General features: G+C 47.9%; 7 protein-coding genes across 7 annotated transcripts; 5 read left to right on the top strand and 2 right to left on the bottom strand.

Annotated features, from left to right (window-relative positions):
* Positions 1–46: 46 nt before the first annotated feature.
* N7478_007969 (uncharacterized protein) lies at positions 47–562 on the top strand (the record flags this gene model as incomplete). The annotated part of the gene is made up of 2 exons (XM_056924183.1): positions 47–187; positions 413–562. 2 exons carry the CDS (start codon positions 47–49, stop codon positions 560–562), a joined length of 291 nt encoding a protein of 96 aa, XP_056776909.1.
* A 455-nt stretch (positions 563–1,017) lies between these two features.
* Positions 1,018–3,636, top strand: N7478_007968 (putative microtubule binding protein HOOK3; the record flags this gene model as incomplete). Its single annotated transcript, XM_056924182.1, has 7 exons — positions 1,018–2,390; positions 2,443–2,500; positions 2,555–2,558; positions 2,630–2,797; positions 2,853–3,235; positions 3,300–3,395; positions 3,454–3,636. 7 exons carry the CDS (start codon positions 1,018–1,020, stop codon positions 3,634–3,636), a joined length of 2,265 nt encoding a protein of 754 aa, XP_056776908.1.
* Positions 3,637–4,144: 508 nt separating this feature from the next.
* On the bottom strand, positions 4,145–5,521 carry hem13 (coproporphyrinogen oxidase; the record flags this gene model as incomplete). The annotated part of the gene is made up of 2 exons (XM_056924181.1): positions 4,145–5,251; positions 5,315–5,521. 2 exons carry the CDS (start codon positions 5,519–5,521, stop codon positions 4,145–4,147), a joined length of 1,314 nt encoding a protein of 437 aa, XP_056776907.1.
* Positions 5,522–7,026: 1,505 nt separating this feature from the next.
* Positions 7,027–7,599, top strand: N7478_007966 (autophagy-related protein 8; the record flags this gene model as incomplete). Its single annotated transcript, XM_056924180.1, has 3 exons — positions 7,027–7,116; positions 7,222–7,454; positions 7,566–7,599. The coding sequence occupies 3 exons, from the start codon at positions 7,027–7,029 to the stop codon at positions 7,597–7,599; spliced, it is 357 nt and encodes a 118-aa protein (XP_056776906.1).
* Positions 7,600–8,369: 770 nt separating this feature from the next.
* N7478_007965 (putative mitochondrial GTP/GDP transporter Ggc1) lies at positions 8,370–9,689 on the top strand (the record flags this gene model as incomplete). The annotated part of the gene is made up of 7 exons (XM_056924179.1): positions 8,370–8,457; positions 8,517–8,554; positions 8,611–8,652; positions 8,726–8,839; positions 8,917–9,050; positions 9,113–9,290; positions 9,354–9,689. The coding sequence occupies 7 exons, from the start codon at positions 8,370–8,372 to the stop codon at positions 9,687–9,689; spliced, it is 930 nt and encodes a 309-aa protein (XP_056776905.1).
* A 545-nt stretch (positions 9,690–10,234) lies between these two features.
* N7478_007964 (uncharacterized protein) lies at positions 10,235–10,526 on the top strand (the record flags this gene model as incomplete). The annotated part of the gene is made up of 2 exons (XM_056924178.1): positions 10,235–10,257; positions 10,349–10,526. 2 exons carry the CDS (start codon positions 10,235–10,237, stop codon positions 10,524–10,526), a joined length of 201 nt encoding a protein of 66 aa, XP_056776904.1.
* A 1,150-nt stretch (positions 10,527–11,676) lies between these two features.
* Positions 11,677–13,578, bottom strand: hsp70 (molecular chaperone Hsp70; the record flags this gene model as incomplete). The annotated part of the gene is made up of 1 exon (XM_056924177.1): positions 11,677–13,578. One exon carries the CDS (start codon positions 13,576–13,578, stop codon positions 11,677–11,679), a length of 1,902 nt encoding a protein of 633 aa, XP_056776903.1.
* Positions 13,579–13,727: the final 149 nt, after the last annotated feature.

Here is a 13,727-nt window from a genome sequence, read left to right as displayed (position 1 = left end):
ACTCTCGTCTTCATATCAGATCCTGATCTCACATCTATTTACCATCATGAAGTTTCATTTCGCGGCTATTCTGGCCCTTCTACCTTTGGCACTGGCCGCCAAGTCCCTCAAATCCGTCATTGTCACATTTCCCAAGGGAACGCCTTCTGGGGTGGTCCAACAGGCCAAAGATTCCCTAGTAGCAGCAGTGAGTAATCCATCTCAATGGTTATCATATCGATAAACAACTGACAGAGTTGGTGTTGGTAGGGCGGTGTTATCACACATGAGTATAGTAGGTTCCCCACATTATATTTATGACTATGGATACCCTAACAAGATTCCCTTTGACCACCGCTAACCATATTTGTGATTTAGATCTTATCAAGTACGGCTGACTTCAATTCCCTTCACTTCTATTCTTTGCTAACAGATGCTTTTTTTCAGTGGGTTTGCGGCAGAAGCTCCAGTGAATGCCCTTCAGACCCTCTCTACGGCATCCACCCAGTACAAACCGGAAATCGAAGAGGACAAGGTGGTTACTATAAATGGAGAATTTGAGGGCTCTAAACATTCCTTTTAAAGGGACCTGACCTTCTCATCCCATGATATTTAACCCATGCAGGTGGTTGTACGTTATGGTCCATCAGGCTGCGGAGCGGCTGAACAAGGGACTCGGGTCGGGCAGGGAGTTACTGTGGAGTTGGATTAATTTACAATGAGATTTTATTTTTTGGAGTAAAACATTTTACTATATTATACATTTTGTAGGTTTAGAGACCAATCGTAATCAAGCGTAACAGACTCCATAAATTTCCCCGGGTCTTTGCAAACTACATGTACCATGGTGCTGAGGCCAACCCCCGTCAGGACGATCATCCCCCCCGCTAGTGACTCGGCGTTCGACTTTGGCCCCGAACGCGCTCGCGTGGATCCGCAACACTTCCCCCCAACTCTTTTGCCCGGGGGAATGTAAATGCTGCACACTGCATTCATTCCTTTCGCCTTTTAGCCAATTTTGAGTTCTCCCATTCCGTCATGTCTGCGGAACACAACGTGACCAAGGTTCTGCTGGAATGGATCAACAGCTTTTCCCTGGGCAAAACACTACGGGCCACAGATGAACTGACAGATGGGATCATCCTTTGGGAAATCCTCCAGGACATCGATCCGCAATACTTCCTCGACGAAATCCCCGAGCGCAATCCTGACAATCATTGGGTGGCCAAATGGCAGAATTTGAAACACATTCATAAACTCCTGTTGAGCTATATTCGACACCAAAACGACGAAACGTTACCGTCAGGCCTCGACCCCTCCCCAGATCTCGAAGCCGTCGCGGAGAAAGCATCTTCCAAAGAGACGAATAAACTGGTGAAGCTGCTCCTGATCGCCGCGATCAGCTCCCCCAATGCGGAGACCTACGTTCAAACCCTCCAAGGGTTGTCAACATCGACTCAGGAGGGGTTGAAGGATATAATTGAGGAGGCACACAATGGTCAACATGAGCCCTTGGATGCAGCTGATGAGCTTCGGGAGGATCTGGCAAAGAATCCTCCAGTTGACTTAGAGCTGCAATTCGAGGAACGTGTTGGCAAGGTGCTTGCGGAGAACGATCGCCTTTCGCACGAGAAAAAGGAGTTGGAGAAGGCGTTGGAGGACCTGCACAATCGCCTGGCGCGCTTGCAAGAGAACAACGATACACTTCAAAATCGATTGGCCTCTACCGAGGATCGTTTAGTCACCCTTAAGTCCGGCAAGGGTGATCTGGGTTTCAATGCCAAAGCTTTGGAGAGCAAGACCCGTCAACAAGATGATCTCATCGCATCCCAGGAGGCCAAATTATCAGCTGCCCAGGATGAGGTGGACAGTCTTCGTATGACCGTAGAATCGTTGAAGGTCAAGAATCAACGCTACCAGAAGTTGCAAGATGACTACGATGAGCTCCGCACGGACAGAGACCAGCTCGCGCGCAAGGCTAACGCGGCAGAGAAGTATCGCCAGAAACTCCAGGCCAGTCAGGATTTTGAGAAAGAGAACCAAACTCTCAAGAATCAGATCACAGATCTTCAGCAGCAGTTGAAGGAGACCGATTCGCAGCAACGGTGGACCTCGGAGCGTGACGTGGAACTCGAAGAGTATCGCAAACTTCTTCCTCGCATTGAGCAGGAGTGTAGTGAGATCCAGAACCTCAAAAAGCAGCTTGAATTCAACAACCACGCGCTTACTGAACGACTTCAGGGTTCTGATGAACAGCACGAAAGAGACGATGCCTTGATCAGTGAACTTCGTGAACGTCTGCGCGAATTGGAAGGTCTACCAGGCAGTCCTTCGCCGGGCTCGGAGACACCTAAAATGCAAGGAACTTTGTCCAAGGATTTCGAGTCAATGAGCATGAAAGATTCTCAGCTGTAAGTGCATCATAATATACAATCAAATGTGCCGGGGCTAACGTGTCTATAGTAAATCCGAACCCGATGAGTCGAAACGAGAGGGAGATTCATTCAAGGTCCCATCAGCGGTATGTTCTTTTATGACAACTACGAGACCGCGCTTTTCAACTGACAGGTACCAGCCGGGTTCGCACACAGAAGGCTTCTCTGAGAATTTCACTGCATCCGTGCAAATCGCCCGCTCTAACTCTACACAGAGGCAGGTGGATCAAAAATCACTGCCTGCATATCAATCGCTAACTCCGTCTCTAGCGATGAATATTGGAAATTATACGAGACTTATACCAGCACATTAAAGAGGCTTGCGGAAATTCAGGATAGTCTGGAAAGTACGAAGAAGGACCTGTCCGAAGCACAAACGCAGAGTATGTTGTCATTAATTAAACCGTCAATTTGAATACACTGCTAATTTTGGCCAAGTCGGTCTTGTCGACATGGAGAAGACCGAGATGTTCCGCGAGCTTGAAGAGCAAAACTCTGTCGAGTTATCTAAGCTCCGCGAAGATTGGGGAAATCTCACTAAGAATATCCACCACATCGAGGCTGAGTTGGATGCAAGCCAAACCTTAGTTCGTGAGGTTTGCTCTGAACGAGAAGAGCTGCGCAAGATGCTTGACAACAAACAGAACGAAATTAGCGTCGAGGACCAGGAGGTCATGAATGAGATGCAGATGCTTCTAGGTGAATTCGAGATGCACAGCAGTGAGGGTGGCGAAGTATCCCAGAAGTCTAGCTTCGAGCTGCTTAAACAGTGCGCTGGGGTATTGGAGAAGAATGTTGAGCGTCTGGCTCAGCGTGCAGAGGTTAGTTTGCATTCCCGAGTTTTATATTGAAATTCCCCCATGCTAATTGAAAATTCGTCGACAGTATATCCAACAACAGAATGAACTTATTAAGTCTCTCCGGGAGAGCTTGAAGAATTATGAGGAGAACTTGGATGACGGCATTCCTAAGGAGCGAGAAGTAAGTTCTAAACACCAATTCATGACTCGGGCGGATTTCTAACAACATATTACTGCAGGTTGAACTTCAGAAAATTATTGATGGTCAAGCTCGAGAACTCACTCTTGTGAGCTCCGCCTGGTACCATCTTCAAAGCCGATGGCAAAATAACAACATGACCGTGTCGCGCTATCGACAAGGCCCGAGTATGACAGATCCACGAGGCTGGCTGGCCAAGCAACGAAGTGCAGTTGCTGGTTAATAGGCTTCATGGGATCTCTGTTGCTAAGGTCATTTCTTTCCTCTTCCTTGTGTTTGTAAAGGTTTGAGATTTTTCGTTTATATCCCACTAGATCATCCGTTTATACCTTCGGTGATATTTTATGCTACTGTAGCATATAGATTGCATTTTACTTTTTGCTTTTCTTTTTGAAATGTTTATATCGCATGGCTATTTCTCTTCTATGTTGCTAGCCATCGCCAGAGGTGCTCTGCCCATTGTTGGATCCTGTACAAATACAAACAATGCATCTGGATTCAGAGTTGAATTAGTCTATGCGGACTTGTGAAATTTAGACAACAATTTAACATTGAGAAACCACATTCCCAGGTTCCAGTATATGTGTAAGTATAATGCTGCTCAAGTAATGTACAATAATAAAAACAGCCATATCTATTATGGCGAACAGATAGTGGTACATCAAATAATTATGACAAAGTTTTGTATTCAGAAGGCAGGGTCTTCCAAACAAGAAGAAGTGGCTCACCCATTAAGCCCACTGTCGTGGGTGCTTCAGCACATCCATGATCTCTTTTTCGCTGGTTTTGTCTTCCGTGAGCTCATCCTCGTCAACGGACATGTTATCTGTCCTTGTACCCGAGACAGGGTCCATATAGGCCCAGCTAGCTGTACGCGGGAGACTCATGAGAATACTCTCAATGCGTGCATTGGGGGTCCGCAGACCGAAGCTAGTGCCACGGTCATAGACGAGGTTGAATTCAACATAGCGGCCACGGCGCAGCTGTTGCCATTCCTTTTGGGATGGAGTGTACGACATATCCTTTCTTCGCTCGATGATAGGCACGTAAGAAGGTAGGAAAGAAGCCAAGCCATCAGAGACAAAGGAAAACAAAGTCTCTTGCGGGTTGGAGGACGAACTAGTAGATGACTGGAGGAAATGTGCGTCTAGGTCATCGAAGAAAATGCCACCAACTCCACGGCATTCACCACGGTGGGGGATATAGAAGTATTTATCACACCAGGCCTTGAATTTGGGATAGTAGGTCGCGTCATGACGATCACAAGTATCCTTGATGGTCTTGTGGAAGTGCTGGGCATCCTCGGAGAAGAGGTAGGTAGGAGTTAAATCCGTACCGCCGCCAAACCACCAGTTTTTGTCACCGTTGATAGGATCCTTGGGGTCCGAAGTCTCGAAGTACCGATAGTTCAGGTGCACAGTAGGAGCCATGGGGTTGTGCGGGTGCAAGACAAGTGAAAGACCAGCTGCGAAGAAACTGAGCGATTCGACATCAGAGCCGACGAATGACTTATGATCGGCGCGCATCTTCTCAATGGCAGGTCGTGGTAACTCGCCGTAGACGACGGAGACATTCACGCCAGCCTTCTCGAAGACATTGCCATCCTGCAGTACGCATGAAATGCCACCACCGCCATTAGGCCGGCTCCAGGTATCCTGCTTGAATTCTGTGCCATCTATTCTGCCCAGCTCCTCGATGATCTTCTGTTGTTGGTCCTTGATGAGTTTTTCCATTCGCAACCGCATGGGGGAAGATTCCGTGATGGCGGATGATCGCTTCAGGGCCTCATCCAGTTCGACAATGGAAGGGGAATCGAGTTCGGTAACTTCGCCAGTTGCCTAATTATGGAATCAACAAATGTTTAACACGCAATTGCGTGAATGCTTTTGATTAATTCATACCATGGAGTATATGATTGCGCTAATGAACGGCACGCCAATCGCGAGCCGTAGGTAAGGACGCCAGACAGTGAATTCTTGTTTTTTCTTAGGGTTTTGTCCTGTGGTATACTCACGGGATGACCGAGCACTTTGACCAGTGGAGCGAAGTTGGCGAGCTGCGAATTGAGCCCAAGTTCGCCGCAGAGGCATGAGTGATCGCGATGCCATTTTTCGCAATGTAGATGAATTGCGCGTTCGGAATTGGGGAATGGGCAACTTTCGGGGGTTAAGCGCGGTTATATCCAATTGTACCGATTAAACCCTTCTATTCATGTGTGCAAAACAATTGATCGGCCAGAGGTCCTTGGGGCATTCAAGAAACGCAGGTGGCATGTCATGTCTTCCTGGGCATCAGACCACAGTTTGTTGCATTTGCTCGGATGAGATAAGCGATAAGATAGGGCCCATGTGATTGGCTGGGGATTCCGGAACCGACCGAGTACTTCTGGCCCACTTCATGCTGCCTCCAGGGCTGGGTCATTACATAGTTTGGGTAGTTAACATAATTATCTCGAGTTGGAAGAACAAGGAGTTGGTTTTCAAAGACAAAGAACCGTTTTTATGATGTAGGGTTTTGGATCTTTACAGATGGCCACAAACAGCAAGAAAGAGAAAATGCCAGTGAGTACTATCTATGTCTCTCAAGGTTGCAATGGAGTCTTTTCTTCGGCGAAGAGAAATAGAACAAAGATCGGACTGGGAAGCATCGGCCTTGTAATCCAAGGACAGGTATCAAGAGCAAAGAATTTGTAATTTTTTGTCAGTCAATATTAGTAGCATTTGTTACTTGGTAGTACTGAAGGAGTGATATACCTTGCAGAGTTACTTGAACGTACTGGAAACATGCTATAGATCATGATACACTAGCACATAGTGAATAACTAATTATACAGCAAGGATCTTGTTACGTTAAAAAAACGACCCGAGTCCTCTAACGTATATCGAACAAAACGGAAATTTTAACGTACAGTATAGCCTGGGCCGGATCACTTGGTGGATCATTGTAGGTGGGAACATTAAACCGCTCCCGGCGATGCAAGTGGGGGGGGGGGGAGGCTCTATCTTTTACATGTAGAGGGGAGACAAACCCAAAGCAGTATATATTCCTCTGTATAAGAAGCTTATAGGAGCTCTAGAGCTACACAAAATTTTACTGCAACCCCCCTGAGTAGTGGAATACCTTGTGGGCATATTATACTTCGAGTTCTACCTAGCTTATCGAATTATCAGTGCAGAACCCACACCTTCCGTAGATGTACCGAGGGTCTGACAATGGCGGTCTACACCATCTCCAGGTAATGTGAGACAAGGATAAATCATCATTAGATCTTCCGCACAAGGAAGAGCCTCCAGATATATTCAAATTATTACGAAATTGCTTCATATGTTAAGTAAAAGAATATAAAGATGAAATGACCTTGTCCCGTGACTGTACTGCGCGTGACTCACCGCCTCGTGATGATGCTCTTACTAACGTCAGCGGGGGTTTGCCAGCTGCCTTTTGTCATCACCCCTCTCCTTTTCCATTTCTCTCTTGGATTCCTCGACACCATTTTCATCACCGTCACATCTCACAACCCATAGTGCTACACAGCTACACTTACTCCTCTGCTGGACCTCGACTCTTTCCGTTCCACCCGCCCCGCTTTCTACTTATCAGCCTTATCAACACCATGCGTTCCAAGTTTAAGGACGAGCACCCCTTTGAGAAGCGCAAGGCGGAGGCCGAGCGTATTCGCCAGAAGTACACTGACCGAATCCCGGTAAGCCTTTCGTGGGTTACTGGATCAGCTAAAGCGCTCGATGCGCTGTGGCAACCAGCACCCTTATCTTCACCGCTTCTTCGGTAGCTAACGGATGTATCATAGGTTATCTGTGAGAAGGTCGAGAAGTCAGATATCGCTACCATCGACAAGAAGAAGTACCTTGTCCCAGCCGATCTCACAGTAGGCCAGTTCGTCTATGTCATTCGCAAGCGCATAAAGCTCTCTCCAGAGAAGGCGATCTTCATCTTTGTGGATGAGGTTCTGCCACCCACTGCTGCCTTGATGAGCAGTATTTATGAAGAGCACAAAGACGAAGATGGGTTTCTTTACATCACGTATGCATTTACCTCATTCGGTTATTCATTTAGCTCTCCTTTTCCTTCCACACTGTGCTTCATCCGGAGAGACGTTCTTTAAGAAATGTTACTAACGCTACGTGTCCACAGATACTCTGGTGAGAACACCTTCGGCGACTTTTGAAGTTTGACGCGATCGATTTTTGTATGCGACATCATGAGATTGAGATAATATCGTCTCTCTCTGCCACGAGGACCCGACGCTCGGGACTTATTTAAATGCCGCAAGCGAGTTGTATTTGCTCAACCTTGGGGTTTTGTTTTCTACTGGGGCGTTCTTTCGGTGTTGTTCTTTCTTATCTTTGCTCGGCAAATATGCCCTTTGCTGGCCTTTTCAAATAAATGAAATCAAATGAACCGATTAGTTTGATGCTCTGGCTCAAACATATCCAAAATATGCCTGGGACAGAAGTCCGAACTGCTTAAAAAGGGTAGTTATTGATTCCGCTCTAGGACCCAACTCTTCGTATATACTACATTAGAACAATACCTAGTATGGACCAACTGGTAGTTATGACATAACGCCTTGAGCTGGCACACCAAAATGGCAAAATCCTACAGAATGCTGGTAATAGGCACATGGCCAGGACAATAACGAAGAAGGCAATTGGAACTTGTAAACTTATTTGTATTGCTTCCAACAACTAAGCCTTAAGACTCCAAAGCTATGTAAAAATGACCAAGTGACTTTGAAAGTGGATTCGGCCATCAACTATGGAAATTTCATTGACCAGTTGACGGGGTGCTCTTATCAGGCCAAACGCGCTTGCGAAGTTCTCCGACTCCGGACCCCAATCAGGACTAGCGCCCGATCCGCATGCTCAGATAAAATTTACGAGAGGCACATGTTCCTGACGCATTTACACCGCTGCATACCTTTCCCATTCTCTCAAAATGTCTCCCGCTCTCGCTCAAGCCGGTGCTGGCGCCGCCTCCAACGATGTCAAGAAGGAATCTGCCGTTGCCCGCCTCCTTGGTTCCGGTACGAAGCTTCTCTCTCTCTGCGCACAGGGATCCGAATCGCTAATCCGTGTTTTGTAGGCTCTGCTGGTATCGCCGAGTTGGCCGTCTTCCACCCCGTACGCTCCAAATGCCCTAGAAGTCATTCGAATCAACAGCTAACAGACGATACAAGGTTGATACCACAGCGAAGCGATTGATGAGCAACCAGACCCGGGTAAGACGAAATGCCAATCACAACTTGTGGATGTCTTCAATCTCGAAATTGTTTACTGATGAACGTCGCTCAGATTACCAACGCGGAACAATTCAATAAGGTTGTCTTCAAGGAGTACGCCGATGCTGCTGTCGGTCGCAAGTTCACCTCGCTTTTCCCTGGTTTGGGCTACGCTGCGTGTTACAAGGTCAGTGGATTCCGGAAATACGAACAAAAACCCCTGGGTTTATTATACGGTGGTCTAACTATCTCTCTACAAAATAGGTTCTCCAGCGTATCTACAAGTACGGTGGCCAGCCATTTGCCCGTGACTACTTGGCTCAGCACTACGGCAACGAGTTCGACAACGCTTTCGGAAAGGGTAATGGAAAGGCTATTATGCACGCCACCGCTGGCAGGTGAGTAATTGTGATGGGATTCATTGGGTTCGGAATACCAGTTGCTAATCTTTTGTTTCTAGTTTGGTCGGTATCGGTGAGGTCGTCCTCCTTCCTTTGGACGTCCTGAAGATTAAGCGTCAGACAAACCCCGAGGCCTTCCGTGGCCGTGGTCTCTTCAAGATCATTTCTGATGAGGGTATGGGTCTCTACCGGGGTGCCGGCTGGACCGCTGCCCGTAATGCCCCTGGTTCTTTCGCTGTAAGTACCCCAACTGGGAATGCTTTTGAGTTGCGGGCCAGTTTTTACTAACATCTACATTAGCTCTTCGGTGGATCTGCTTTTGCCAAGGAATACATCTACGGTCTGACTGATTACAACAAGGCCAGCTGGGGCCAGAACTTCGTCGCCTCCGTCGTCGGTGCCAGTGCTTCCCTTGTTGTTTCCGCTCCTCTGGATGTCATCAAGACTCGTATCCAGAACCGCAACTTCGATAACCCCGAGTCTGGATTCCGAATTGTGTCTACAATGCTTAAGAACGAGGGTCCCACCAGTCTGTTCAAGGGATTGATCCCCAAGCTGCTGATGACAGGTCCCAAGTTGGTTTTCAGCTTCTGGTTGGCGCAAACTTTGATTCCTGCCTTTGGTCAGGTTGTATAGAGGTCAGATACATAGAGACTTTCTTTTTTAGCCCTGGCGTTCTCCGACAACTCCCCCCTTTTCGGCTCATTTTTGTTCTTCATTTCTGTTCTTCTTGGGCATTTTTTGGGCTTGCTCCGCCCTGGGAGGACTTGTGTATTTTTTCTCTCATATACATGGTTTATTTATCCGATAGGGTTACCGCGATAGTCAAAGAAGACGTAACAAAAAGCTCTTATGCCCATAATCATTGGCTAATATTTCCTCACGTCAAATCCCGCATTGCTCTGATTTCCAGTATCCATGGATAATGGAATTCCGATATTCCACCTCCCAGAATAGTCTACCGAGGTCTTCGGTTATAGAACCAGAGTCCCATGAATTAGAACATTATCTAAATGCGTGACTGAGTTCCATATCAAAGGAACCAGCAGTTAGTATGTGTAATGTACATAGTTGTCAGCGTCACGTGACTGTTATATCTCCGGGAGGACGGAAAAGCTTCCCCAATGCTTGATCTAGCTCCACCTCCAATACAAGAAACCAGACTACAATTTTAGGTTATCATGGCTGCCTATCTCATTTCTCGGTAAGGCAATCTTCAATATTCTCCGAACAGCCCATAGTCCGCTCTACCTGACTCCCAGTCTCCTCACTAACGACCATTTCTTGAACAACAGGGTAGCCGATCCTCTCTTCGCAATTACGATGGGCGTCGCTGCTTCCATGTCCCGAATTCGCCGCGATCAGCAAGAAAAGAACCCCGAGAAAGCATCTCAAATTGGGTACGGAACCGTGGTACAGCTTGGCCAGCAGCGACTCCAGCGATGGTGGAACGGGGACTTCAAAGATATTTGAAGCGCTGCGTTTATAATCCCTAGCTCTGCTTGGGTAAGGTCGACATGTCGCCCTCTACTAGACCCAGGCAGAGCCTGTGTACAGTGTCTTGGAGTTGGTGTTACGGTTTTTATCGGGTGCATGGGAATGGATGATGCTCTATGTAAATTGATATGGAAACTGGTGGGTTCACTTCAGATGCATCCACTTGCATTATTTATTTCAGTTGGAGCTAATAGTCTTCTATTCTAAGACGTTTCTTGGAAACTTTCTAATTTTAAGTCGTGTTGGCTATTTGAATACCTGGACGAGATAGTTGATTATTGGATATATTTCAAAGCTACATATCAATTCTATTATGTCCTCAGAAACCTGAATGTTATGGCTGCCCAAAAAGATCCAAGGAATGTTCTCACGATAGGATAAGTAGAAAATGGTACAAAACCTGGGTGGAAGAGCCAATTGGTCATGTCATTTGTCACTGGATCAATATGATTTAGGAACATTTGAAGCTGCAGGTATAGTGTGTTGATAAAGAGGCTTAGCAGACATCCGGCCCGCCATCCGCTTTCGGGGCCGGCTTGGCTGCCAGTTCTTCATACAAATGTACTGTGTACTAGTAGGTATCACTGTCGTAATACTTCATTGTTGTTGTCTCTCTATTCATATGGCTAATAATCTAAGTGCTTTAACAAGTGACGTTTGATTGCCTCGGTGAATAACAAAACATCAGCTCTGTCTATACAACGTACCTAGCATTGGGCAGCAACTGATAGAAAACCCTTTGGTTACAGCATCATGTCAACGGGTAGCATATATGTTTTACTATAAGGGGCAGAGAGATCAAGCGCAGGGCACATGCAATTGTGCAGCTAGGCCATGATACCAAGACTGAACTTTTGATAGTATCATTTTTTCTACGTTGGACTTAATTTACTCAATACAGCATATTACATGGAAGTATATCAGAGAAAATATCTGAATTAAAAGGAAATTTTAAATTCGCTAGGACTTTTCTTTTCCTAGTAAGATAACCTTGTATCTATGCAATCATGCGCAAATAAAAAGAGGAAAACTCGATATCCCATAATTTCGTAAAACAAGACGTGAAAGGAAAAGGTGAAGCCATGAAAACAGCGTCATAACGTGAGAAAAGCAAAAGGCGAGACGCTTAGTCAAGCTCCTCGGGCTTCTCCTCAACATCATCGGGCTGGCGGGCACCACCAGCACCGGGGGCGCCGGCAGCACCGCCGTAGGCAGCGGAGATGATGGGGTTGGCAACACCCTCAAGCTCCTTCTGCTGGGACTCGTACTCGTCCTTCTCAGCAGTCTGGTTGCTGTCGAGCCAGGTGATGGTCTCGGAGATCTTGTCCTCAACAGTCTTCTTGTCTTCCTCAGAGATCTGGAGCTTGCCCTCACCCAGAGTGTTCTTGAGGGAGTAGGCGTAAGACTCAAGACCGTTCTTGGCCTGGATACGGCCGGCCTCAAGCTCATCCTCGGCCTTGTACTTCTCGGCCTCAGCAAGCATGCGCTCAATCTCCTCCTTGGACAGACGGCCCTTGTCGTTGGTGATGGTGATCTGGTGGGACTTGCCGGTACCCTTCTCGACGGCAGAGACGTTCATGATTCCGTTGGCATCGAGATCGAAGGTGACCTCAATCTGGGGAACACCACGGGGAGCGGGGGGGATACCAGTAAGCTCGAACTTTCCGAGCAGGTTGTTGTCCTTGGTGCGAGCACGCTCACCCTCGAAGACCTGGATCAGGACACCGGGCTGGTTGTCGGAGTAGGTGGAGAAGGTCTCGGACTTCTTGGTGGGGATGGTAGTGTTACGCTTGATCAGAGCAGTCATGACACCACCGGCAGTCTCGATACCGAGGGACAGAGGAGCGACATCGAGCAGGAGGATCTCGTTAGTGGACTTGGAGGAAGTGTCACCAGACAGGATAGCGGCCTGGACGGCGGCACCGTAGGCAACAGCCTCATCGGGGTTGATAGACTTGTTGGGGTCCTTGTTGAAGAAGTCGGAGACGAGCTTCTGGATCTTGGGGATACGGGTGGAACCACCGACCAAGACGATCTCGTGGACGGTAGACTTGTCACACTTGGCGTCACGGAGGACACGCTCGACGGGCTCCATGGTGGAGCGGAAGAGGTCCTGGCAGAGCTCCTCGAAACGGGCACGGGTGATAGAAGTGTAGAAGTCGATACCCTCGAAGAGAGAGTCGATCTCGATAGAGGTCTGAGCAGCGGAAGAGAGGGTACGCTTAGCACGCTCGCAAGCAGTGCGGAGACGACGCAGGGCACGGGCGTTGGTGGTGAGATCCTTCTTGTGCTTACGCTTGAACTCGTTGACGAAGTGGTTGACCAGACGGTTGTCGAAGTCCTCACCACCCAAGTGAGTGTCACCAGCAGTGGACTTGACCTCGAAGATACCCTCCTCAATAGTCAGGAGAGAAACATCGAAGGTACCACCACCCAGATCGAAGATCAGGACGTTGCGCTCACCCTCAGTCTTCTTGTCAAGACCGTAGGCAATAGCGGCGGCGGTAGGCTCGTTGATAATACGGAGGACGTTAAGACCAGCAATGAGACCGGCGTCCTTGGTAGCCTGACGCTGAGAGTCGTTGAAGTAGGCAGGGACAGTGATAACAGCGTTGTTGACGGTACCACCGAGGTAAGCCTCAGCAGTCTCACGCATCTTAGTGAGGATCATGGAGGAGACCTCCTCAGGAGTGAACTGCTTGGCCTCACCCTTGAACTCAACCTCAATGACGGGCTTGGTAGCTTTCTCAATGATCTTGAATGGCCAGTGCTTCATATCAGCCTGGACCTCGGCGTCCTGAAATCTACGACCGATCAGACGCTTGGCGTCGAAGACGGTGTTGTGAGGGTTCATGGCGACTTGGTTCTTGGCGGCATCACCGATGAGACGCTCGGTGTCGGTGAAACCAACGAAGGAGGGAGTGGTGCGGTTACCCTGGTCGTTGGCGATGATCTCAATGCGGTCATCACGGAAGACACCCACACAGGAGTAGGTGGTACCCAGATCGATACCGACAGCGGGAGCCATTGTGAATGTGTGTGTGTGTAGTTGAGTCGTTAAAAAAGAAATTCGTGAGGTAATGTGTGTAAGACCCAAGTAGTGTACAGGTAAGAGGAAGAAAGGGTATTGAAGATGGAAGATGAAAAAAAAAAAGAGAAGAGAAGAGACTGTGGGTA

Source organism: Penicillium angulare, assembly GCF_028827245.1.
Source record: "Penicillium angulare strain IBT 27051 chromosome Unknown utg000005l_segment0_segment0, whole genome shotgun sequence".
NCBI lineage: Eukaryota > Fungi > Ascomycota > Eurotiomycetes > Eurotiales > Aspergillaceae > Penicillium > Penicillium angulare.
The sequence above is the reverse complement of the archived record's forward strand: the minus strand, read 5'-3'. Positions and strand labels throughout refer to the sequence as shown.